A 27,824-nucleotide genomic window follows, 5' to 3' on the forward strand; every position below is an offset into this window, starting at 1 on the left:
AGCGTCATGTATGTCAAACATGCGGGTTGGTATGAGCTGAGTCTGTTGAATACCACCGCGAAAGGTAATGCATGTTGATGCAGAAAGGATTTTAGATTGTGCTTTTTTTTTTTTTTATCAAATGTGAAAATTTTCTACATAATCTAAAGGGAAATCTGAGAATTGTTGGTAAATGTGGTTTATTATATCTAAATTCTGCTGGTCTGGACTCACTGAGATCAGACACGGCTGTATGTGGGCTCCTGAACTGAAAGGATTTAAAGCCACCCCAGCTCTGTCTTTTAATCATTAAAGCATTATACTCTACATATGTTTAACAAACATTATCAAAAAGTATGTCTAGAAGGCCTAAATATGCAAACGCCTTCGTATGGAACGGATGGAGCAGCACTAATGAGCGGAGGGAAGCGTGCTGCAGTCGCCACGTGAGAGAAATCGGCTTTTCTAACAGTTCCTAATGAAAACAAATAGATTTAAGCAGCAGGCTAAAGGGTAGCACACATGACATTTACATCGCAGGGATTTAATCTCTTTCAAAAGGCCTTGTCCTTAAAGATCAATCACAATGTAAAACCTGATTACAGCCGTGAAGCTCCACTCATTAGCGAGCCTCGATCAAAGGGCAGATTCTGAGCAAGACCGTGCAAAACTTGTCCCGGGAAAAATACGCTTCCAGAGACGCATCTCTCTTTTTGGAAATGTATTATTAACCCAGGATGTCATCTTTCTTTAATGTCTTGTGAGCAAAAAAACTCTCTGAATAATGTCAACGGCGGCTTGTCAAAGATGCAAAACAATGCAGACAATTAAAAGAAGAACTTTTAATAAAGCCATTAAATGTAGGGCGCATGTGTCTTCCCGTGTCCTCTGGGTAAAACAATGGCCTAGAATTCTGCTTTATTCCCAAGTGGAGAGCGCTCGCATTGTGAAATAAGACACAGCGCCCGGCCTTGCTGCTGTCAAACGGCGCCCATTAAAGATGCAGGAAAAACTTTAAACAAAGCCATTTAAATGTAAACTGTGTTTCCTCTCCTTCCTGCAGGAGTAAGTAAAAAAAAAATAAAGATTATCTCAGTTTCCAGGACAACTTGGCTCATTACTGCGAGGGAAGACAGTAGCTGGTGGCAAAGTCAGACAATCTCTCAGCGCAACTTCAGCCAAGAAGACACAGAAATGCAGCGTGGGACAAATGCACATGTGAGGAGGGGGAGGACGAGCGGGGGGGAAACGGCGTGCGGACACAGCTCATGTTCCCATTTTCACACAGGAAGCCGCTCCATTTCATGTGGCCCTCATTACCGCTCGCTGCAAAGCGGAGCTGGAGGCGTTTTCCGAGCGGGCCTCGGACGACTCAATTATCCACCTGCTTCAGCCGGAGCCGACAGCCGCGGGAAGACGCAACACGCGAAGCTGCTGTGTGCGCAGGTGAGATTAGCAGCGGTACAGCAACGCAGCGCGGCGCAGCGCGGCCGCCGGTGAATGCATTAACGCGGAGATGAGGTGTGAGAGGCATCGAGAAGAAAACGCAGAAATCGCTGCAGACGCTCTTTGTGGCGGCGAACTCCCTCAGTGTAGCCCTTCATCATTCAGATGCATCAGCGACTGAGAGGCGACTTTTCAAGAGCGAGGCATTCGGAATGATTACACACTGAAAGTATGACATGGTTTTAAAAATACATGCATATTTGCATTTAGATGAAAAATAACCAATAAAGCACACGTGTGATGATAAACGGTGTAAATGCAATATCCTTCTGGTAGACAGCTGTAATATCAGCCTCCCGTCAGGGGCGTCCCGATTCACAGCCCATTCCTTATATTTGACAATCCCAACGCTTCCCTGATCTGATTCTTAAATTTCCTCTGGATATTGATCCTTAACGTGGTTTCAAGGTACACGGAAAACCATGAACCAACAGAGGTGATGGAAAAAAAGATCAGAAAACATAGTTTATGTTCCTACTACAATGATGCACAGTTGACGTACTAGGATAACCATGTCCATTACAAATGTTCAGTCTATTTAAGAGAGAGGGCGTATCATTATTCATAACAGTGAAATATTAGATGACAGTAGGTTATTTCTGACTTTTCATTTTGAATTTTTATATATAATTATCAACAACATAACTATTAATAACCCTTTGATAACCCTTCCATAAACAGAGGCTGAACATAAACAATGCATGCATCCTTGGCAAGTTGTGAAAGGGAGACTGTGGGTAATAGAGAGCGGCCACAGCGTGTTAAAGGTCTGAAAATATTAACTTCTGACAGTTTGAAGACAAATCAGTTCTGAGAAGCTGGTTGTTTTCTCCAGAAGGAAGCTGAGAATGAGAAAGTTGTTTCACTAAAGCAGCACCTGAACCTGGAAATGCTCAACTCGCCTCGGTGCTCAGAGTAACAAGCTGCTCGCTATTTCTGAAGAATTAATGCCTCCTCCTGCTATCGACAAGCTTTAAACCATGATTGATGAAACAGCAGTGAGCAAACTAAAGACTATTCCTCAGTCAAAGAGGCGCATGTATGACATTTCACAAGACAAAGAGGAGCAGCTAAATGATAGAATAAGAGACAACCGCTTTGTCCTGCAGGTGGACGAAGAGACCGACAGTAACAAGGACTGTTTATTGATAACATATGTCAGTTTCGTTGACGTTTGTGATTTGAAGGAGGATTTGTTTTTCTGCAAACCTGTAACGAACAGAGCCACTGCAGGGAATTGTTCAAAATCACTGACAGTTGAAAGAGGCTGATCTGAAACGGGAGGACTGAGTGGAAATCTGCACTGATGGGCTTCAGGCTATGTCTGGGAAACAGGGAGGAAGCAGGAGCAGTGGACAGACTGTAAGACACACCGAGGGATACGTTTCTCTGCAACTGTCTCAATCAAGACATACAGATAAGAGCTGAAGACTGAAAATCACAGCTATCTCACTCAAATTTAAATCTGACAAAGGAGGCTTTGTTATCACTGGGTGGGGGAAAAAAGTGAAGTGCTGCAGTGAAGAAACAAGATTCTGATCAGCAGCTGCATGAACAAGGCCACCGAGCAAAGACCGAGTCGGCTCGATCACATTGTGAAAAAGTCAGTATAACGTGCACAATGTCAATGGGAACACGACAGCTAACCAAACAGCAACACTCTCTTGTTATTTGAACCTGGATCAGCTTCCAATGTGAAATTTCTAAAATACAAATGAATCACAGCCTCTGAGCCAAAAAAAAAAATTGGCTTAATAGGTCAGGTTCAGCGTGAGGTTGGTTTAGGCATGCCTGCAAATTGTGTGCCGTTCAACAGACAACCGGAGGTTAAAGCTCGTGTCCGTTTGTTTCCGTTCGTTCCCAATGCATCATTTTTAACAGAGCTTAAATGTGTTAGTCTGGTTCGATACTATAATATCAGCATAAAGCAATATAAATATTTATTTATGAGCTCCGCCTTCGTCTCATAGACCTCCATGTTATCCGAAAAAGCGCCGGACAGCGTCAGCCGATAGATTTTGAGCTTCCGCCTTGTCATGCTGTCAATCGTGTGCGCGCAGCCAGAGAGACTTTACGCTTACCTCGGATATATCCGTTGTCTGCTAAACATCCACCGTAAACAGCTAAACATGTAGGATGCTGTAGGACTCGGCGGCACTCATTTTTACCCCACAGGTAATGCGCGCGAAAAAAATAAAGGGGCGTGTCTTAGTAGCTCACGAAAGCAGAGGGAGGGCGGAACCTCTAGACGTTGGATTAAAAAAAAAAACCTCTCTCTTTCAAAACTCCGGACACGAGCTTTAAACACGAGCGAACAACAAGCTCAAAATGCCAGTCTCACAGTGACAGTCAAGCTTCTGTCTTTTTAAAGGTACAACTGCCACATGAAACCAAAGAGACATAATGCTTTCATTTCAAACTCAGCGTCTTCTTCATGTTTGATTGGATGTGTAAAAGCTTCACATCTGCTATAAACCCTCTTGTCTTGCTTCTCTCCGAGCTACAAGTGGCCTCGTCATTCAGAAAAACTAAGAAAAACATTCTCCAATAAAGCCTGCGACAAGTCAACTGCCAGACCCTCCAGGGAGCCTCCCTGTAATGGAATACAGAAAAGACGCTCAGCGTATGATGAACCAGGCCAGACCTTCCAATCAGTGCCGGGAGAGGACGATTCTCAACAATGACAAGCGTATTAAATATTCATTATTGTGAGCGGTGGAAGCGGACATTTGGGATATTAAAATCGGAGCAGACGCAGGCAGCGTGGCGGTATTCATTACAACTGCCGACTTCTGTCCATTTGTGAGTTGTGACATTGCGGGCAACATCTTTTTGTGTGTCGGCTCGGACCCTCTGGGCAGAGGTAGCGGAGAAAGAATAACGTGTTGAAAGGAGGGATTGGACAAGTCAATTACTGCAACCTCAGGGGAAGCTGGTCGCCTGGCTACAGTACAGACAAAGTAATAAGCAGTGATTTTCAGTCTCGGTCCCTTTACTGTAACCCAGCCGCCGTGCGCTTGTGTGTTTGTGTGACGGCGGCGGCGTGATTGATGGGGGACCGTGAGTGTGCCGGAGAGTCGCTGTGCCCAACGGAACCTGTGTTAGTGCGCTCGTGCCTGTGTATGACAAATGCAGAGGAAATGTGTAGAGCGTGAAACAAGAGGCTTCACCTGCTGTGTTCTTTAAGGTGTGTGTATCAGCTTTTCTCCGAGTGTGCGTGCCTTGTCGTTATTTCTGTGCTTTCTATTCCACTGGGATGCTTAGATGCAGAATTAAAGCGATTTCTTTGTCAGCACTTTGTGGAAACCCACTGTGACTGCGAAAGTGTGTGTGTGTGTGTGTGTGTGTGTGTGTGTGTGTGTGTGTGTGTGTGTGTGTGTGTGTGTGTGTGTGTGTGTGTGTGTGTGTGTGTGTGTGTGTGTAGGACATAAAGCTCTTATTAGGCTTAAGCAAATACCAGAAAGAGAAGTTAGATGGCCTCATTAGAAGACACGGATACAGAGGTTGATAATAAGGAACACTCAGAGGGAAACGCTGCAACTTTGTGAGAGCACAACACAACATGCTGATTTCAAGTTATGATGGAGTGAGGCTGAGAGAGAGAGAGAGAGAGAGAGAGAGAGAGAGAGAGCCAACAGCCCCTGTGCTTTTGGGCACACATCAATTAGAGTTTGCTCATAAAGTGGGGCAAAGCAAAACAACAGCGTTACCAACAGGGGGAGGTTCTCGCTATCGGGAACACTGCCTTCAGTCTGTGCTCGGCTTTGTCAAATATGGCTGAAACTGTCACAGATGGAGGAAAACACAAAGCTGGAGCCGAGTTCAAAGTGCCTTCTTGTTCCTGACCGATGATGTCCCCCTTCAGTGTTTCTATGGTTAGAAAAATTTTAACATAGCATCAACTGGGGGACCAATAACTAATGACTTCTCGGCTACGGCAGGTGAGAAGTTGTTGGTCTCAGGACAGAAAATGTGCAGGGTCGTTCTGAGGACAGTTGTCGGGAAGGTGGACAACTTGATCAGATCACATCAGGCCATCCTCCAAGCCACACTGGCATCCTGTTAGTTGGAGCTTGGTGCTGAACTGGGACGATTTCTAAACGGGAGAACAATGGTGAACATACTTAGACAACAAGTATTTTTAAATTTGCCATCTGGGAGCCATTTTCACATCAGTAATATCTCACTAACAGTTTAAGAGTCAACCAGTCATGTGAGAAGAAAAGTCCTAGCAGCAACATTCATCTGGTTGTATGGATTATACAATAGGATGCACTCAGTTTGAGATAAAGTCAAAAGATCAAACATCCGGGAAGTCGAGCTGCTACTTCTGCTCTTTAAAAATAGTCTGAATTTCACATTTGGTTATTTTTTTTTTGACTTTCCACTGAACGTGGAGCAGAAATACCCATATGGGAAAAGGCCTCGAGGCTGTCCCAGGTCCTTCTGGGAAGAGACACACCGCTCAGATAGCCTTTGGACAACTTGAGGTTGGCAGGAATGAGCTGGAGAAAGTTGTAGAGTAAAAGGAAGTCCTGGCTTCTCTGTTCTCCACGGCGAGTCAGTGTGGGGTCGAGGGAAAGATGCAACTAACCCTAAAGCATAATGGATGAGCGAAGGGATTGAGGAGACCTTCATTACAAAGTCTGACTGTGTTCAACATTGTTGTGAAGAAATTAGCTGGTGATAAATCATCGAGTGAATATAGCCACAAAATGTTCACTGCTGTTAATGTCTATGTCCACATGGAGTCCATCTTCATAGCAGTCCAGCAGAGTGACGATAATACTGCAGTGGCTGCCCTCGTGATCTCTTTTTATTCTTGAGAATTACCGAATAAAAAATGTGAAGACCATGGACTTCTCTATGTTTCATCATCTTTTGCTGGACTTTAAAAGCTGTTGCTTATTGGTTCCCTGAGAAAACCAGAATTTGGACTTGAAGGAACTCTGTGCTTTTTGAATGGTGTGAAACCAACAACCAACCAACTGGGACCATGTGACACTTTGAGGGAACAAAAGGACTCGGTATTTGAAACGTCTCAATGAAGCTTCCAACGTCTTATTTGATTTTAAGCACATCGATACCTGGTAAGAAAATCCTCTCGAGGAAATGAGCCTGAATCACAGTTTGCATCAAAAAATGCAGAAGTCCTTACAAACAGGACACATAAAAGCCTTGCTCACGAGAGACAGAAAAAAGGTACATTTGCTGTTCTTTATTGCTTGACGTGGCTGTGAGAGTTAGGACGCCTTTCAGTGAAGCAAACCATCCAAACACGCATGAGCTGTTTGCACTACAAGCTGTTTTTACCTCCAACAAGTCAAATCAATGACGAAGATTATTTTAAAAAAGGAACAATGGCGGAGAATGATGAACACAGACATGACGATGGGGAGATAAACAAGCTGCCAGACTCTGTGTGTGTGTGTGTGTGTGTGTGCGCGCGCGCGCGTGCGTGCATGAATCAGGATATAGAGGGAACCAGAGAGAACAGTGTTTATTCTTGGAGGACATTTAAGAAAAACTAAATATATCACATCCAGGTGCAAAAACCAATTCCAACTTAACACCAAGTTTCACTGAAAAAGCTTACTGTCAGCAAAGCTGAAGTAGCTCATTTCTGCTACAGCTCCATAGCGCAAACACACACGCCGACACACACATACGTACACACGCACCTGGGTTGTTAGGCTGCTGGAAAAATGCACTCAGGCATTTTACGGTATTGAGGTCGGCCTCAGCCATGTTTTGCTGAGCTTCATCAATCTCAAAGAGCTGCTACCAATGATCTGAGAGCAAAGGGAAGGAAAAGAGGGCGAGGATGGGAGGAAGACGTAGAAGATACGAGAGAACGGAAAATGAGGAATGGACGTGTGACAGGAGATGGAACGCAGGGAAAAGAAACCTGTCCAAAAATGAATTTGTTAATGAGTCAGTAAAAGAGGAAATGAAGACGGTGATTGATATTTTGGGTGAGCAAAAGGCAAGAAAAGAGGAAAGTGAAAAGGGACAAATATAGCAGGACAAGAAAAGCACATTTAACGGAGAAAAGAAGCGAATCTGAAGGCTAGAGAGACAGGAGAGAAGAGAGATACCAAGGTGGGAGGAAAATAAGCAGCTTATTAAAAGGGACTGGGCTGGAGATGCGGAGAAAAAGCAGCAGCAGCTTTTTCTCCCGCTATCCTCCTGAGAAATCTGTGGATAATATGTTGCGGAGGAAAAACATTTTGCTTACCACCCTTTAAAAACAGGCTTAACTAGGGGAAACCAAAAAGGCACGGCGGAGAGAGATAAAACACTGCTGCTGACGGCAGCCGAATCAGCCCAGGCGCCGGACAGAACTGGGTTGGCGTCTTTATCACCTTATTTAAGGGAACGTGGCGTTTTCGCGGAAGCTTTGATTCAGAGGGACTTAAAATATCAGTCCAGGAAAAAAACTGCAAGAGCGAAAACGACAGACTCAAACCTTCAAGATGAAGAAACAGTCACATTATTTCACACCAAAGAGATTAAATCACCACACAGCAAAAAACACAGAATTCATTCTGGGACTACAGCAGCCCCTCAAAACCGATCGAAATAGCAAATGTGTCTTTACATTCAGCTCAGTTTTGAAGATGATGATGGAGCGATTCTTATGGGACTGATTGTTCTTGCGTGTGTGTGTGTGTGTGTGTGTGTATGTGGTGTGTGGATTCACATGAGCATGTAAACACAGAAATGTTTAATTAAACACCATTTCCTCCCACTCCAACTGCTTCAATATGTTCTCCAGCATTAGGTGTAATTGTTCTGCTGCAACACATTAAGTGAGATTACTCTGCTCCCCAACAGCAGCAGCAACACCTCTTTTCACTGCTGATTCATGTTTACCACCCCCAGGTTAGCATGCTAACGCTCGCTAATTAGCAGTGAACACAAACTACATTTGGTTTGCTAAATTCAAATTTGTTCTTACTAGTGATGCTGATACACCACTTCATATTAGTACAGTGTGTGTGTGTGTGTGTGTGTGTGTGTGTGTGTGTGGTTTCACTACAAAAACCCACTAGCAGCCCAACATTAAAAGTTCATTAAACCGACATCATTTTCAAGGTGTTGACATGTAATCGGAGCCCAAATCAGCAACAGGAGAACTTGACACCTGTTGTTTTGTTGCTCTCTGAAGCCTCCAGAAAGCATTTAAATTAGTTTACACCGTTATGGGCGGTCGAATCGACAGTTCCAATCCACACTGGAAGTTGAAGGTAGCCAGCGTATGTTTGTGGAGAAATATAACTCATTAAAATCCCTTCCCAGGTGTTGGTTATTAAACATGCATCAAGAAGTTTAGCATAAACCTTTCCGAGCTTCAGATGGGAGTGCAGAGTCGACAGAAGTGAGCTCAACACACCTCCGTCGCCCTCATTTCATCCCCTCTGCAGGCGAAAGGCTCCCGGCAACACTAGCCTCTCTAATCTACTGCTGTATTGATACCAGCCTCATATTCATGTCAGGTTTCTGAGCACTGGCAGTCTGCGGCTTCTGCACACTGATGCTCTGCACAGTGCAGCATGTACTTAATACTATATTGTGGGTTTTTTATAGCATATACCGTAGTTGCGAGGCTACAAATTGGTATTTTTATCACTTGTGTGTGTGTGGGCTCACGGCGCAGCTCTCGACTGAGGGGGGCTAACCATGTGGCTTCAAAGATAGCCGCACACAGACAAGGTTTCTTATCATCAGATTATCACAAAGTCATACTTTCACCATTCCCGGAGGAGGGGGAGGAGGTGAGAGAGTGACAGAGGCAGGCAGATGGAGAAAAGGTGAGAGAAAGGAGAGAAAATGTCAAACTGTCTGGCCTCTTCTTGGCGATCCCACCCCGATGTCTGTCTGAGAAATTAATCTTCAGTCATCTTTAGATCCGAATCTCACGCTTATCCGCCCCCCCTCCTCCCCCGCCCACCGCCATTCCCCCGGTCACTCAAGTTCCGTCTCCTTCCCTTTTTTTCCCCCCCGATTTTTATCCTCTTGCTTTTCCCACCGTTCTGAAGCGCCGGTTCTACAGTTTGGGTCTGATATTTATAGCATGTCTGTGGTTCTCCACCCTCCACCCTCCACCCTCCATTCCCCCCCCCCATCTTCTCACCTTTTCTGAGGACAGGATGATCTTTCTCTCCCTGTTCAAGCCATTATCCCCTGCCTGGTCACTTATCTTCTATCTGGATCCCACACACGCACGCACACACACACACACACACACACAGACAGACAGCTCAATAGGGTTCCTCACACTCAGCTATCAAGCTTTCCATTCCTCTGTAAACCGTCACACTCTTATCAGTGGGACTGCGATGGTTTTCTAGGTCTCTTCTCTCACAGGATGCAACACTGTATGCAGCCGCATATCTTATCTCGCATAAAAGTCGAGCTGATTGCGTGACCCTACCCTTTATACCCGGGACTGCTGGCAATATCTGATCCTCTAGAATGGAATTTGAATGCTTTCCATCTAGCTGGCGATAACGAAAAGCATACAGGAGTGACAATAATGTATCCCGAGTCCATGTTTCCTGGCTGAGGACGACTCCAGTAGGGAGTCATAGCTCCTGCTTTAGTCCTCTCAGGCTGGTTTGAAGTCTAAAGCAGTGTGTCTAAAGCAAAACAAAATGGACGTCTCCAGGAAATTGGTTCTTTATGCTAACTGGAAGGATATGGGAATCTGCAACCATTTAGAAGAACACAAAAACTTCTCGGGCTAAATGTGAGAGTAGAAAACTGCCATTTCACTGGTCCGGTCCACTCGAGGTTAGAGTGGGTTTCATATGGCTCCTGGCCTGAAAGTTCCAACACAAGCTGGAGGATCGTTTTCCAATCATCAAATTTCAAAAGAACCCAGGATTCCAGCACAACTCTAACACAGTGTTCCTTTAGCTCAAATAACCTCCACATTGTAACAAAGCGTGCTTCCTTGAAGAAGGTAGATTTCGACGTGCGTCTCAAACGCTGGCATCCGTCAACAAGCACGTTTCTGAATGTTGGTAGAACCAGAATATTCAGAGAAAATCCACACAGACAAATGTGAGTGTTGAACACTACTACACTGCACCAGTCATCAATCAACACAACAAACCACACAGGTTTCACTTTATCCAACCGGTAACAGTTCATTTATTGTGTTTTACTGCTTCACCAGCCACATTCAACCACAAGTACACACACCCACACCAATGGTGCCTGAGCTGTCATGCAAGGTGTTCAGCCTCAAATAGCCTGAAACTTTTGCTTCAGTATCTTGCCCGAGGACAACTGAGCACACGGACAGGTGAAAATGCAGATCAAACCAGCACTCTTGACATTTAAGGACAAGCTGCACTACCACCCCTGAGCCAGGTGGACGTTTCTAGAATGAAATGTGCATCGGAAATGCATCGAATGGGGTGTATCTGCAGCTTAGACGTGATGATGCACTGCATCTTAAAAAAATTAGAAAATATTGTGTTGTGAAAAACATTGGGAGATTGTTGACCAGCAAAAATAACCAAATCACTGTAATAAAAACGGATGAACTGCATAAACAAGAGCCAAAAAAAGGTTGTTTTCTTGTCTCGCATCTCTTAGTTTCCTTCTTTTTCTCTCTTGTTGTGCGTCTCTCGTGGTCTGAACCTGGCTGGCCCTCTGTGTGCCGGTGATAAAAGCAGCGTCGGACATTTAACACATGCAAATGTTACATTTCAGACACAACCTCCTGCGCTGCCCAGGGTCAGCCTGGCCTCATAAATTAGCTGCAGCAGGCAATAAATTTCCTCCTCTCCGCCTCTTGTTTTGCACGTCTAAATAGGAACACCTCAAAGTACACCAAGTCTTTGTTCCCTCTACGGAACAATACACACAAAACTTTAGTCAGTAAAGTTTGTGAACCTTTGTTAAATCAACTGCTCAGCAAGTAAAGAGACTCACCTCACATGTATATGAAACCCATTCTGACACAAAATCCAGGAAGAGGACAAATGAATGAAAACAAGGCTGACATTTTCAAAGGCCAAACAACTCGTCGCCATAATCTTCAAAATAATCAATCCAGTCAATAATGATGAAACTGAAGGTCAGCTGCCGACAAACTGGGATCATTTCCATGTTATAATTATACATTCTGGAACTCAAGGTGAATTAAACATCCAAAAATCTAGACTACAGAGGCCCCATTGAAAACTGCTTGTAATTTCACACCAGCCTCGACCTGGTTTGATTTCAACGTTTGAAATTCTTCCTCTGAGAAAAATCTGACAATTTTTATGTCAATATCAATGGAAATTTCTAAATGAAATGTTCTAAGTCATATGTAAGATATGAGAATAAATCGGGAGTAGTGTTGAGACACTGCACACATGCTCGGTCTCAGAACCTAAAACACATGACTGCAATCTTTTTGATCATTTTAGATGAATCTCCATTAAATGAATTTACCCTGAGACTCTTTAACTTTCAAAACACAAACAAAACAATTTATAAACTTGTACAGTTTAAAGATATGCTATATTGACCAAATTTGTAGGTTATGTTAGATTTATGACTTTTAAAAACCTTTAAATTAGGAACTGCTGGGATTCTGTTTTCTTATTAGCTGTTCTAGCAGTCTGAACCATTTCAGCTGTTGTAGCCACTTTAGCTGATTCAGCAGTGACAGACATTTTACCAGCTCAAGCACTCTTTTAGGGTTTCAACAGTTGTACCTATTTTAACTTTTGGTTTTTTTTAGCAGTTCAAGTAGTTTAATTTAATTGTTTGGCACCGTGTTGCATATTTTTCTTGACAAATTACTGAAATATTTTTCTCTTTAACAGTCTCATTTGTCAGCTCTCAGCTCGAGGTGGGAGATAAGAGCAGACAGGTAGATCCGCCTCTGAAAGCAAAATGCCACACCGCTGAACACTGTTGCCTCTCATGTCTCAGGGAGAACATGAGTCCAAACACGGCTTCTGAATCCAAAGACAAGGTGGAAAAACACCAACAATTTTTAGTAATCGAATGTGCGGTGCGATGCAAAGAGGAAGACGGAGAGGCCGAACAGAGAGGGCAGAGAGAAGAGCTGACAGAGGGAGGGGGGAGCTTACATGTTTCTCCCCTTCGATCCTCTTGTCGGCCTGTTGAACAGCCTCCAGGTACTTAAAATGCAACTCCATCAGTCGATCAACCTGAAGAGAGAACCAACCCCAGGCGGGCGGGGAGAAAGTGAGCGAGGCGGCGTACAAGAAAACAACTTGAAAAGAAGAGAAACATGAAGGGAGAGGAGAGGGGACAAGGCTGAGGCAGAATAACAGCACGGCGGATATGAAAAAAACATACAGGGGTGAAAACACAACAGCCTGAACAATCTAATGAAAAGACAACTTAAAGACTTCTGCTTTGAAAACATTGCATCCTGTTTTTCTTACTATCTCCATATAAGTCAGAAATACATAACTGACTCTTGGTAGGGTTTAATGCAGCAGTAAAATCAGAAATCTAATTGAATAATTCTACACTTGTCCCAAAATGTTAATTGTAATTCCTGAAATGAGGGATGGTTGATGGAAATGAGACCCTGGGATGGCTTTGTAACAAGAAAGACATCCACGTTGGATTTCTGCGACAGCCGGCTTCAAAAGTGCCGTTTGTCCTCTTCAAACGGCCTTGGGCCAAAGACAGAATCGGAGACATTTCTGTACATGTTACTGGACCTGTGGGGCCTGGAAGAAAAAACCTGCAGTGAAGGTGTCAGGCGTGATAATGTGATTATTTCCTCAGGTTGTGTGACATAATGCACAGAGCAGTATGGCGCGATTCAGTGGCCTGAATCTGTTTGGCCTGACTTGGAAACTCATGAAGAAATGCTAAAATAGCACGAAATGCAAAAGAAATGCTGATGGTTCGTTTTACTGAACAAACCAAACATTTTATGTAAGTAGGTGATTAGGAAGACTGTGTGAAAAACCACCACGGCAGGCTAGAAGCATGTGTAACATCACTGCATGAAGGTCGAAAATGATGAAAAGTCCATTACAAAAAATAGAGCATTAGCATCTCTGTGCTAAAACACTGGCAACTGTGGAAAGATTTACTCTGAAAGAAGTCGATACTCTTTGAAGCTCAATCTTCAGCTTTAGCTGTTTTGTCCTGACATTCACAGAGTTTCCACATCTCCAAAATTCTTAACAGGGAAGCAAAACCACAACAGTAGAGTTAGGCCCAGTTTACTGCAAACTTTTGTTGAATTCAGCTGACAAAATGGGCGCTGAGTCACTGAAATTGTCACTTTTTGAAAAGTGTTCAACACTTTCAAACCCTGTTTTATTGGTGAGTCTAAACGGGAAAAACAAAACTTCTCAAAAAACTGCACATGTGGCACACGGTAAAAAGTTTGGCTGCCCCATGTGCGATGAGAAAACTAAACAATGACAGATACTGAGTGGGCTCATTCCATAAAGAAAGGAAAGCTGAAAAGCACCTTGAATATTTGCATCCCTCTGATAAACACAGCATCAACCACTGCAAGCTACAGCATTTTCAGCACCGCTTGCGTTTCCATCTGTGCAGAAAATGTTTTCAAAATGTTGCTGTCTGAATGAGGAACTCCTCTGAAGTGAAAATGGACAAATTATGTCAAAAAACGGATCGTTGTCAGCAGAAATAAGCCTCGGTGCAACGTGACTCAGTCAACTGGAGGGGTATAGAAGGACGGATCTGGGTTACCGGCATAAAAATCTGTTATTTGGTTTTGTATTTGGGGAAAGCCATGTGCCTGTGTACTTATACAAATCTGAGTTCTTGGACTCTTTCCTTAAAAGCATTGCCACTTCTGTTGTGGCTTTTTGGAGGAAGACTCGATCTGAAAGCAGTTTATCTGCATTTGCCAACTGTTAATAAACAGAGCAATTCCACATTTAAGCGAAATAAATACAATTTAAAAAACATTCACACCTTCTTCCTCTGTCTCTTTTTTATTTATCAATGCATTAAGAGTCCCTCTCAATGAGTATTTGATGCGCACATGTGAAAGAAAAGTTTAGATTGGTTATAATCTTTATATCAGACAGGCAAAACTAAACTGAATGTACCGTCAGAACAACAAGGGGAAAAAACTCTTGTGAAGCTGAGGCACTAACAACACACCATGAAGAAGCTCAAATTGATTTTGTCTTACACTGCCTTTAATCAAAGTCTTTGTTCTATTCCAGAAAAATCTCGCTCTTCTCTGAATTATTTAGTGAGCGTTTTGTGTTTGTTGTTCACTGAAACCTGACTGGTTTATAAACTGAACTCTGCACACTTCGAATCAACCCACACACTACTCTGAATGGAGACAATATGTTTAACATGAACACAGACACAAACACTTGAGTTTAATCTTCCTGAAGGAGCAATCAGCTTCCAATCAAAAACAGGAAATGCAACTCACAAAAACACAAACTGAAGGAAGAAGGGAAGAGGCGCTAACGAACCTTCTCGCAGTCGTTCTCTGTGAACTTGTTGAGGAGCCGGCTCCTCTGCTGGGACTTCAGGTTTCTCAGCATGGAGGCGATGATGGAGCAGACGTGTTCTGCAGAAGCAGAAGAGAAAAAGCTGCATTTAAACCGTGTTTTTTGAGCGAGATGTCCGTTTACTACGGTTGGCACGACTAGCCAGTACCGTCCAGTCAGGGGATTTCATTTGCATGTTATTCTCTAAATTAAGCTGAAGCAATTAACAAAAAAAACAAAACTCGTTTTGCAAAATGTTGCCGGCAACCCATAAACCTCTGAGCTAAAACCAGCATCCTCCCTCTCACACACACATCTACAGAACCAACTAATTGATTAGCGCTTGATCATTTGCAATTACAGAAAGTGTGCGGCTGAGCGTGGACACTCTTACTGTGTGAGCACAGAACAAGGAGAGCAGAAAATGTTAATGGAATTTAGAAATCAATTTTAATTTTGGGGTCCGCTGGAACATGTGGAGCAATTCTGAATTCCATTTTAACGGCAGCTCCGGGGGGGTGGGTGGGTCTAAAACGTGTTAATTAACTAAATCACCAACAAAGTTTGATAGCTCTATTGAGTCCCCTTCTTAACCCCAAACTCCTGCTCTGTATGATCACGTTTAAAGTTCCTGTTGGTCTCAGGCTGCAGCAGAAAGCGATCGTCTCTGTGGAATATTTCATTTTGACAGTGAATGAATGACACTGAACACAAGAGAGGAAACTGAATACATCAGCATGAAGTCTTTGGATATACAGAGTGGAGGGGGGAAAAAAATGTAATTGGACTTTATCAACAAGAGGTCAATATTCTCCCTCAACGAGGCTTTGCAGTTGCTAAGCAACAAGGGTGCAGGAATCAATCCCATTTCTGCTTTTTAAAAGGGGTCGTGTTTGCTGTCAGCTCCCTCTGTGCGATCCCCGGTGACCCGCGGTGTCTTTACGCACAAGACACCAAGGCTGAGAACGCCACGGGCCGCGGCACCCACTGACGTCACGTCTCCCTCATGAGACGAGCCTCCAGCCTCATCGTCACGATGAGGAGGAAGCTCGGTGGGACAGAAGGAACCGTTTCAGACGAGCTCACTGAATAAGATTTAACAAAAGATTGATAAGCAGTGGAACAAAATGCAGCTGAATGCTGTCACATGGGAATTTCCTTAATTTCCTTCTATAAAACTGAATTGAGAAAAGTAAAAAATTCACATCACTCAGCATGGCAGCATCTATGCATTTATATGTACATTTAATGTTGGGAAAATTCCAGGTAATATTTAACAAACTGAAACAACCACACCGACATGTAGTTTTAAGTGAAACCACATTGTTTTTGTATTTTGTGTTTCAGAAAAGTTTTGAACTGCAACATTTTAAAAATGATGCCTGTTTAAATAGGAATGGAAACGCCGGGCCAAAAAGTATTTAACACCAGCGAGTCAATATTCTCCACTGACTAAAATGACCTTGAGTGGTCTTCAGAAGGAGCTCTTTGCCATTCAAAACATCAAACAAGTCATCTGTCAACAGTTTTAATGGATTTAATAGAAAAAAAAGTTAAATAATTCATTGGTTTTGATTGTGTTCATTAAATCTAACAGACATGGTAGTAATTATTAAAGCCAAACCAGGGTTGCTTTATTATAATGTGCTTGCACTACAGATAGCAAGACCTTTGGGGATGTTTACTAAAGATTTATGGCCGGATTTTAGGCGCCGAACAGCCTAATTGTGATTGCTGTTTTACTAAAAGATCACAAGTGGACCAACTGAACCGAGGCTAAAATAACAGAATCAGTCATTTAGATTAAAGTGTCTGGTGTGTTTACTGAGGCAAAATTAAAGTTTAATTAAGACATTTACCTCGGGGTTTCATAGAATGCCACAGTGAAACAGTGCGGCGGGAATCTTTCAGTCATGACGAGGTCCAGCCGCAGAGCAAGTTAAACTTAAAGTGCAGTTTTCACGGCAGGTTGGCGTTGCATGCCTTTTTTTCCCCTCTTAACATGTCAGGGTCCTTCACTCCACAAATCCCCTGCTTTAATGCAGACAACCTTATTTCCTGCACACAATGACAAGGAGACTAACTGCCATTTCCAAAAGAACACTACTTTATCAACTTGATCCAGCTGGTAATTGATGTCGCCACCTCCACGCCCTGCCGCGGAGGCTATTGATCGCCGGCTGTGGAAGGCTCTCTCCCAAGACTCTAAAACTACACAGAGAGGCGCTCCTCTGAGATTTGTGAAGGGGTGGAAGCGGCTTTACATTGTAGGCACCAGATAGAGGGCAAGGCTGAGGAAAACAGCTTCCTCAACTGTCTGTGGAAATCGATAGTTGATTTACATGGACTGCTCCGTGTTCCACTATTGAGGACAAAAATACGGAATAGATGAGAGTAAAGGAGAAAGTCGACCACGAAACTCCCAGCGTAGACACGACAGAAACCGTCACACATTTAGAACAAAAGGAAAATAAAAATGGGATGGTTTTTTTGCCTCGTACTGTTAGAATCGCCATGCGACGATTATTGAACAAGGTCATTATTATACATTATGTCATGTAAACAAGTGAAGGGAAAAGTTCAAAACTGATACTTCATCCATTTTGGATTACGGTGGGCTGCAGCCAGTCCCTTCGGACCATGGGGATTGGCTGCAGAGCAGCTATGAATGAAGGTGTTCAAATCTAATACACACAGTCGCAACAATTAGGTTTATGCTGTGTTCACTAACAGAAGTGACTACATTACTTCTAGAGCACAGAGCCTCCGGCAGCTCGGGACAACCACGTGAACACAGGCCACGTTCCCTCGGATGGACAGATGGGTTTCTAAACAAAGTTGGGTAAATGTCACCTTGACGATAATCAAGGTGATTCTTTTATCCCAGTGCTAACACTCATCTTTCATTAATCATTCAGCATTTGTCTCTTTCTGCCCGAGAAAATCCATACCACTGCATTAACATGCAAACAACCCCAAGGGGCCGGGATTCATGCATCGACTGACAGCTGAAGGTAGAGCAGAGCACACACACGGTGAGGTGGGACACGTCGGGCGACTGACAGATCGGGACTGGACTGAATGCGTCCTGCAGAAAACAGTCGATCTGGAAGCACCACAGGCAGGTCGGTCTGGGTTTTCAGAGTCTCCATCCGCTGCCTGAAGAAAAAACTGAACTGTGATGCAGAAACTCGGAGGGTTTGTAAAGATTTGAAACCCAGGCCGAACACGCTGTGGGTGCAGGCTTCTGTAACGGCATGCTAATGGTAGCTGTGATGAATTCAGGGAAAAAATGAATCTCATTTTCAGATTTTAATGCTCTGCTTCCAGCCTCGTATACATGATCATTAGTCCATAATGATAAACTGAATATGTTTTAGATTTGAACTGTTAGCCACATTCAATGAAGTCCTTCTTTAAACATTTGATCAAAAAAAAAAAAAAAACATCGATCTGTGATTCCGAAGAGAGAATAATTGATGAGTTTAGCAGGGGAATGAAAATCAATTGCAGCTCCAGCAGAAAATCTTAGTGTTCTGCTCATACACAATCTCGGGAGTCCATCGTCAGACACCAGAGACCTTGAAGTAAAGAAGGAAAATAATGTTGACTGGAAAAATATCAGCCAACACACCGAGGGTTATCTAAAATTAAACTGAACAAAGATGTCATAATTTTCTGTTTAATTGCACTGATTTTCATATTTTATTTTTTGTAGCCACAGTAATCACGCTATGATAAATCTGCTGCGCACACTGTGTTCTATAAAATACCCTTCAGTTCATCCAGCATAGGTGATCTGAAGAAGCTGAGTAGAGCCACACTCTTGTTGATTCTACAACATTCTGAAAACATATTTATCACTCAAGTCTACAAATTGTATACAATCTTCATCAAGTGTGAAATGCGTAAGTGGTCCTGAAAGAGGGAAGTTAGAAAGTGTCTCACTTCACCAGAAGAGCAAAACATGTTGAGCTTTATAAAACAACCCAGCTTACAGATGGAGCCCGACTGTAGCTACAAGAACTGTAGTTTTGATTTATGAACTTGAGGATACAATTATGAAATCATCTTTTTTAAATGTTAGTTGTTGTTTTCATCATCTGGTGCCTCAGTGTTACATTTTTTCTGCCATTTCTCCTCCATATGTAAACCTGCATAAATGACAGCGAAAGCAAATAAGTCCTTGAACCAGATTACTTTCCTTCTTTATTTGTATAAACCACTAAACTAGTGTGAACTAGTCTCCTATGGTTCTGCACAAAGTCTCTTCCAACAAAAAACATGCAACATTTATCATCAAAACTCCTTATGGAACCGAGTATGTTGCATACAAACATCATGCACAGTGCCAAACGTCTGGAGTTCTCATCCTCCTACTGAGCGATGCATTCCTGCTAAATATTGTGCTCCTCCTGAACAGAATATCAAGTGTTTGGAAACCAAATCCTTCTGTATACATCTAAATATACCATGGCATCTTTCATTAAACTTTCTGGAGAGAGAGAGAGGGGGGAGGGGGGGGAGCGTGCGTGATCAGTCCCCACCAGAGAAAAGACGAAACGTGAAGAAGATGCTAATTAGATGCGTCTTTACACAAGGATCGAGCTGCAAATCTCTCCCTCTGAAATACACTAATAATAGGATTACACAGCACGACTCTGACAACACAGATTACAATCAAACTTGTATAGTGTAAAATGTTACTGATCGCAATCTGCTCCAAAGGCGCTCGGTTAGCGGGCGGGGGCGAGCTGATTAAAGAAGAGCTCCGTTTGAATCTCCGCTTTTGACAGCAAGTTTCGTCATTAAACTCAGATAACCAAGTTTCTCCGCTGCACTCACTTATCTGATGTCACACACTCGGCCATGTAGTCACGCTATGAACATTTACGTTTGTTAATATCAGAGCAGAGATGGCAGTGATAACGTAATAGGCTGATAAAATTCCCTGTTTAGTCTTGATAATGAAGTTGTCGTCTTCTCCTCCTCCTTTCTCTCTCTCGCTTTCTTTTTTTTGGAGGAGTGGCCGTAATAGAGGCATTCTGTTTCCATTAAATGGGCTATTCCATCTTTTTTCCCCTCGCAGCGCGTGCATCCAACGGAGCAGCGGAAGCAGAAAATATGACTCTGTGCCTGCATGCCTCACTCATTACCTATTGTAGTGCATTCATTAGAAAATAAGGGTCACGAGGAGGGCACTCGCAGCACTGGAAGGTGTTTGTGCGGCTTTCAAAACATATCAAAGTACAAAGGCCCGACTTCCCCCTCTCTCGTTCTCACTCACTTCCCTCAGGTTTGGAGTCGGGAGCCGGGGAGCCAGGACGATTGTGCCTGGCCATGTAAATTAGTTGTTTACCTCTGTTCCCCTTCCTCGCGCTCGCTCGCATCATTAGCCGCCTAAATATAACAACCGGCTGCCACCAATTTCCATCACGCAATCTCATCTCACTGGTAATGACAGAGTGCGTACGCCGCTGTGCTGACACCCTAAAACAAGGTGAGTGGCAGCGTCATGACGAGAATACTCATGAGGCCCAATGTTGTTTTGGGACTTTTTTTTTTTTTTTAAATGTCCTGAGTTAATTGCGTCGGTCTGTGTGCTGATACCGCCTAGAAATCGCAGGACATTTACCCTCTGTCAGTTCCAGAAAGGATCAATCTTTACACTTGCCGTTTACAGAAAAAGTAGGGGAGGGAGAGGGAGAGAGAGGGAGAGAGAGGACCGAGGATACGAGGGCTGAGAGGTCTCTACCTTCTAATTACTTTTGTTTGAAGCACATGATAGCTAATTAATCTACAGCGCTGCTGTGTTATTCAAAAGAACCACTTGATTTATGGCATTTTTCAATTAGCGGTCTCATCGAGAAGGAGGGCTCACTCAATACGTCTTCTGCAGTTTGACAGGCATCTCATTACACCTGCGGCTTGTCGACCAATCAGCGGGGACGAGTTCGATCCTCGTCTCCAAGGACGATAGCGCGAGCTTGTGATGGACAGACAACACAAACACAGGAATAAGATTGATTTTATATTATACATGTGTTCTGTTTTTCCCATTCTGAATGGTTCACATGATTATCTCATTTTCAGCCTCACTCAACGTCCTACCTGAGAAACACAGGGACATAAATGTTCACACGATGGAGTTTGAGTGAAAAGGCACTATCTTCACCCCGTTTCCCCACAGTTTTCACGAGTTGCACCTCAAAAGCTGTTTTCATAAATAGTGTTTTCAGTGGCTCTGAGCAGCCCTGTTGTGTAAATTGACAACCCAACACGCAACAAAGCTTCATGTTTTCACTTGAAAACATTGTGTGAACGTGGCCTTAACTGTTGAGCCGTTGATGGCCTGCATGTATGATTTGTACTAATTCCAACTAAGTTCTAATGCTGAAAAAAATTTTGCATAAATGAAGCCTTGGAGTTTCACTGAATGTAACATAACTACTGACAAAAATATATAATTTCATGATTTGACCTTATGCCTCACAAACAGATGTACCGATAGACAGTATTCTCTATGAAAGCCTTTATGAATGGAAAATAGGAGGCTCAGTTAGCATTGCGAGCTAGTAGGTGTGATTTCCCATCTAACCCTGTTCATGTCTGGAAAAGCCTTTGTGCAAGACACTGAACCCCAAATCATTGTTAACATCCAATCAGAAAATGATGACACTTCAAGAGGATTGATCAAAGTTTACAAAACTATAAAATGCAGTGATTGGCGTCACTTATTTGAGACATTTGTACAATTAACAGATGTTTCTCAGTCATCCTGTAGCTGAGAGGTGGAAGTTCCAATTGAATCGAGTCCCTGAATGCAGCACACACAGGCTATTGATGAAGACAATCATTTGCAGTTATTACCTCTACAGCTCACACGCAGGCGATCAGTCGACAATATCGTTCATAAACGTCCCACAAACTCCCCACATGCATACCACCATAAGCAGATGCTCCAATTTACAGATGACCCATTAATTCCTCATTTGCAGACAATCTGGAGGAGATTTAATCCACAAAGGTCTTCTAAACACTCCATGTTCATATTGCACTGACAAACCAGCCCCCTTCAGAGGGACCCATTTGAACTTGCTGAAAATTAGCATAATATGGGACCTTTAAGCAGATTTACTTCCACTCAGAGGCAAACAGTGATCACTATGTAACACAGAGAAATAAGAATCAGCCAATCAGAGTTACAAATCAGAGTCATCGTGTCAACTGTTAACTTTCCCCAAAATAATTCACATAGCAGCATCAGTCTGAAGGCAACTGAAAATAAATCGACTGGGTCTCAAGCAACAACGAGAAAAACAACTTCCTTCTTGGCTCCACAGTAGATATGTAGGCCCTGTTAATGTGATTACAGTTTCCAGAAAAAAGCGAAAGCTATTGTTGCGTTTTGGGTCTAGTTACATGATAACGGTGTTCAGAACCAGTGAAACTGCAACTTTTTTAAAAACGGCTGCCAAGGTGGAACTTTTTGAAACGATACTGACTCCATCTCCATGGAAAAAGGGGGAAAAGCTCATTTTAGAAAACGTTGCAACTGAGCCTGTGTAGACTTGCAAAAACGTACCATTTCAGAAACTTTGTTACTGTGCACGTGCACTGCATCTGTAGCAAATAGTGCTTCTGCGCATGTACAGTAATGTAGACAATAACGACAATGGCAGCCTCCAGGGTGGCATCACTTCCAGTTAATGTTGCGAAGGGATGGAAACTTTCTGGGAATTTCCCATGGGAAGTAGAGCTGAAAAATTTTGGAAACATTTCTCATAATCGATTATGTCACATCCCTGCATAGATGCAGAATTGTCCACATCTGGGTTAGAAATGATTAAATTCAATGCCTTAACATTGACGTTGTGGTGTCTGAATTGGAAATCCTCATATCAGAAGGGGTGGGGCTTGGTGACATGGGGCGGTGTGGTGACATTTGTCAGTTAAAGATAATAATATTATCAAAACTTGCTTCACTTTGTGCAGATCACAGAGACAAATGTGGGGCTTAAACAGTCTTGTGCTCTGGGCTCCAAAGTCACAGTGGTCCAGGATTGTAAAAATCACCCGCGCACACTGATATGGAATAATGCTTTGATTTCAAGTTCTCAGGAACACAGTGCGAAGGACGCTCTGTTTTGTCTGAAGTCACTTGGAATCAGGAGCGTTCCCCGGAGGACCAACATGCTTTCACCTGAGAAACAACGTCCGCTAGTCTCGTGAGATCTGGCTATATGACATGGCATTTCCGGAAGTCATGCCAGAGTCGGGCTGGATTCTCCTCGGAGCAACAGCCTTGCTCTCAATCTGCTGATTTGTGCGTGCTTCCTCTGCAATCCTGAATAGATCCTCCTTGTGCAGCGTCAACACCTTGACTCGTCATCTTTGGCTCTGATTCACCAAAAATTCCACAACACACGATGGTGGAATGCACAGTGCACGCAGCAGGCATGGTCTCAGTAGCCCTGCAGTGAGTTGTGTGCTATGTAATTGAATGGATATTCACATATTCATTCAGGATTGTGCCAAAAACATATTATCCCCAACTATATTTAAAGCTTGTGTCGGGAGTTTTGAAAGAATGAGTTTTTTAATCCAACATCTCGAGATTCCCTGCTCCCTCTGCTTTCTGAGCGACCAAGCCACGCCCCTTTAATTTTGCACTCGCATTACCCGTGGGATGAAAATGAGAGCCTCCACAAGCATCCTACATGTTTAGCTGTTTACGGTGGATGTTCAGCAGACCATGAATATATCCGAGGTAAGCGGGAAGGCTGCAGCGTAGCTAACTCACCTCTGCCTGGGCGAGTGCGCGTGCTCTCTGGCTGCGCACACACATTGATTGACAGCATGACAAAGCGGAAGCTCGAAATCTATTGGCTGAAGCTGACCGGCGCTTTTTCGGACAACACGGGGGTCTATGAGACGAAGGCGGAGCTCATAAATAAATTTTTATATTGCTTTATGCTAATATTATAGTATCGAACCAGACTGACACATTTAAGCTCTGTTAAAAAGTGATACATACATTGGAAACAAACGAAAACTCTGGACACGAGCTTTAAGTTCACAAACTTCAGTTTATTAAATTCTGGTTTATTCCCATTAATTCTTGCTAATTGCCATAAATTCCTGTTAATTCCTTGGAGAGTTTCCAACTACACATTTTTCTGGGACTTGGTAGTTTTAAAGTTGACACTCAGAGAAATTAAACTTGGTCGTCTGTCCATATGAATGTGAACGTGAGTGGTTTCATTACAGAAACAACCAACAGCACCCACTACTGGTGCTCCATCAGTTTCTACATCATTTTCAGCGATTCTGTTGTTTCCAAGTCAATGGACATCAAAACGTTGCCGTGTAATCATGAAACTTTTCTAAAAAGAAAGGGGCAAAAACGATCCATTTTCACGTGAAGCGCCGTCGTGGAAACAGAATCACAATACTTTGTTTGAGGAACACAAATAAACAACATTACACTGGTCTTGCTTCACAGGAGAGGCACGGACCCGGTGGCTGGATTGAAACAGCTCTTTTTGTGAGTGTGTCTGCCTTGCTGGGGGGGGGGTTTCCACCGGGACAATAGGTTATCTCCATCACTGTTCCTCATGCTGCTCAATGGGGTCAAAGGTTAATTCATCAAGTCCCTGTGTGGGATGGGACACAATGGAAGACAATTTGTTCTCCTCCACAGAGGTGGTGAAACTTAATTAATGGGAACAGTGTTTGAGGTGGGGGGGGGCTTCATGGTATGGACGCAGGTAATCAAACAGAAGAGCAGGCAGATGGACAAAGTTTCTGCCACTAAATCTATTTTACACGCTCGTCCTGTACGACATGGACCTGTCTCTTTCTCCTTTTTCTATCGCAGCCTCTTGTTTGCACTTCCTATCTCTCACTCAGAGACAAGAGAGGTTCGAGAGCGCTGGCTGGAAAATCAATCAAGATTGAATTGATAGTGTAAACTGACAGGCTGAAGAGGCAGCAAACCGTGATACATGAGCAGATTAGGGGCCGAGTGTGTCTGCAGGAAACGGGTTTGACTGCACGCCGAGGGAAACCAGCAGCAGGAAGGAGAGGAACTCGCATTGATTAGCATAATCACTTATATTAGTGCCGTCAGCAACGTATGGATTGTTGTTGCTTGACAAATAACACAAATCATGAGTGCTGAAGGCTGTTGAGAAAGTGGCTGCAACACTTTCAGTCGTCATCTACACCTTCAGCCATCATCATGTTTTTATCACAGAGCCTAAATGGCGTCTGATGCTGGAGCTTTGGAACAGAAGAACCATTTCTCTCTACGGTGGCTCAGATGGTAAAGCAGGTTGTGTTGTAGACTTAATATCTCATTTACTTCTGTACGTGTGTGTCACATTACTGAACTCCATGAGCAAACAGATATCTGCAGAAGCGAAGGCACTTCAAGTAGCTCAAAACTTTATATCAAAACTACCTTGTTTAAAATACTGGCATGACGCTCACCTTTCACATGAACTGGTACCATTTTTGAGTCTTGTCTTGTGCAGGATATTAAAGATTGTTTTGCACTTTACAAAAACCAAAAAGGATTACAAGGGTGAGTCTGAATCTACATACAGTCCTTACAACCCTTAAGACACCAGCAGTATTGTTGTGATCAGAAAACCGATCATGCATCAGGGAGGTGGCATTTGGATAACCATGAGTTTTTCTGGACTTCAACAGTTTGTCATGTCATATTCTGCTAATCAATAGTGCCAAGGCCATCAACTTCACCAGATCTGATGTTCATAATGAATACAGACTGACTGGCTTTGACTTCTCGGGTTTTACGCAGCAGATGGCAGAAAAGTTAGCACAGGGATCGATCTCGGCTCTTCTCGTCACTGCAAAGCAGGGCTCACTGAGTTAAGACCGTCTTCAGATAGGTCAGTTTAACCCTCCTGACGATGTTGTTGCAATAGTAATCCTGCTTAGTACTTAACCTCATCCATCAGGACTGCTGCATTCAGTCAGTTCAGTATTTAACAAGGCAGCATCCAGCTAGCTTTCAAGTTTATTCATCTTCCTCAGTTATCCAAAAAGACATGAGGTGCTTAACGAAACAGTGGAGCAACTTCATCAGTTGTGGGAAACTTTTCCGTAGCATTTGGCTGACCAGTGGTTTAAGTTATTCAGTTGTTTCTGTGGAGTTTGGCTGAACAGTGGCGACACAGCTAAGTCTCTCCTTGTTTTGTTTTGTTTTTTTTAAGCTTACCAATTGTGGGTTTAGCTTCATTCTTCAGTCCAGTAATAGTCTCTCAACCAACTTTCCAACCACTAAAATGGATTTCTTCACCACAACAATGCATTTTCTGGTGCTCAGCCACCCAGTGGATTGACTTTGCTCATTCAGTCAAAAGATAAGACCACTGTTTGTGTTCATGTGTGTGTGTGGCAGTCATAAACAAGCCAAAAAGCATCTGTGAAACTCAGAGAATTACTTTCAAATGTATTTCTATCAGAACTGCAGTCACTACAGAGGAAACACATGATTGCACTGCGTCGTTCTGAGCACTAACCTTCATGCTCTTTTTCTGAAGTCCCCGTTTTCTTCATCTTCTTGGGAGTTTTCATGAAAAGGGGGAAAATGGTCCGCAAGCCCAGGATGTCCACAAACTTATGGCAGTTATCTCCTCCTTCTGGTCCGATCATGCCGTGGTCCAGAACCTTCAGAGCACTGGTCCGAGACATCTTCTTTTCTCTACACCAAACACACACACAACAAAACACACCGTTTAGGACCACACAGACTTCTCACATCTGACAAGAGGTGTCCAACATAAAGCCCGCAGGCCCAATGTGGCCCACCAGAGGGTTCATTCTGTCCCATGAAGTGAGCTTGAAAACTGTGAAGCAGCAGCTGTCTGTGGTCTGTTCAATGTTTGTGTTTAGTCATTGACCATTAATCTGTAAATAAATGCACATTGAAGATCACAGAAATCTTGTCTCAAGAAGCAACAGGTTTTTCCTAACACTACGCTGAAGAGAAGCATCAAGCCAAATAAAACTCATTAATCACATTTTCTTTTGCATGTGACCAACTTCAAGTATTAGCCACAAAGTGACTTTTTACAGAAGTTTGCATCAGGCCACATAAACTATAATGTGATGATGGCCAATAATGCAATCATTTTATCAATCATTACTAAAGTTTTACATGACTGAAGCATAAAGGCATAAAAAAACAGCATAAAACATTTAATAACTGCAGCCAATACTGTAACACTACATTAGTAAAGATGAATTTCTTGGAAATGAGAATTAATTTGCTGGGTTTGTAGTTTGTTTAATAAAAAAATCAATAAATAGGCATAGTGAATGGGATAACCATCATATTCATTTATTAAGGAAAGAGAAACTCTGCAACACTTAATTATGGTTGTAAAATAAACTACTATACTAATATTTTGTTGCATTAATGGCAACTTACTACAATGCTGGTTTATTACATTCAAAATGACAAAAATTGAGACATTACTGGCCATTATTACATTTTGTCGTTACCCTCCCAATAAATCTACTTGTGTTCTTTTTTGGTTTGCAGAGGTTCTATAAAAAGCAGACATTTTTAGATTATGCTATGCTTTTTGCATTTTGTAGGTTATGTTGCAGATTATTTAGGAGATTATGTAAAAAGGGATTAATCTGTATATGGCCTCTTAACTAAAATAATTACACCCCGGTAATAAATACTTTGAGTTTTAAGCAAGCCTGTGCAAGCTGTTTAAAAAAAAAAAAATTGGGATGATGAGTTTAGTTAGTGGATAAATTCAGCAAATATTGAAAAACAAAAAACTTTTTTGATTTTGGAGTAAGTGT

The 27,824-nt window shown here is 42.8% G+C and overlaps 1 protein-coding gene across 1 annotated transcript in view; it reads right to left on the bottom strand.

Annotated features, from left to right (window-relative positions):
* ctnnbl1 (catenin, beta like 1) overlaps positions 1-27,824 on the bottom strand; it is a 60,830-nt gene that overhangs the window by 10,539 nt on the left and 22,467 nt on the right. Inside the window, exons 11-13 of the mRNA XM_030119727.1 lie at positions 26,525-26,706; positions 14,955-15,052; positions 12,588-12,668 (exon numbers count right to left, since the gene is read on the bottom strand). Of these exons, the coding sequence (XP_029975587.1) occupies positions 12,588-12,668; positions 14,955-15,052; positions 26,525-26,706 (361 nt within the window). The remainder of the gene's footprint in view (positions 1-12,587; positions 12,669-14,954; positions 15,053-26,524; positions 26,707-27,824) is intronic.

The sequence above is a fragment of the Salarias fasciatus genome, chromosome 20 (genome assembly GCF_902148845.1).
Source record: "Salarias fasciatus chromosome 20, fSalaFa1.1, whole genome shotgun sequence".
NCBI lineage: Eukaryota > Metazoa > Chordata > Actinopteri > Blenniiformes > Blenniidae > Salarias > Salarias fasciatus.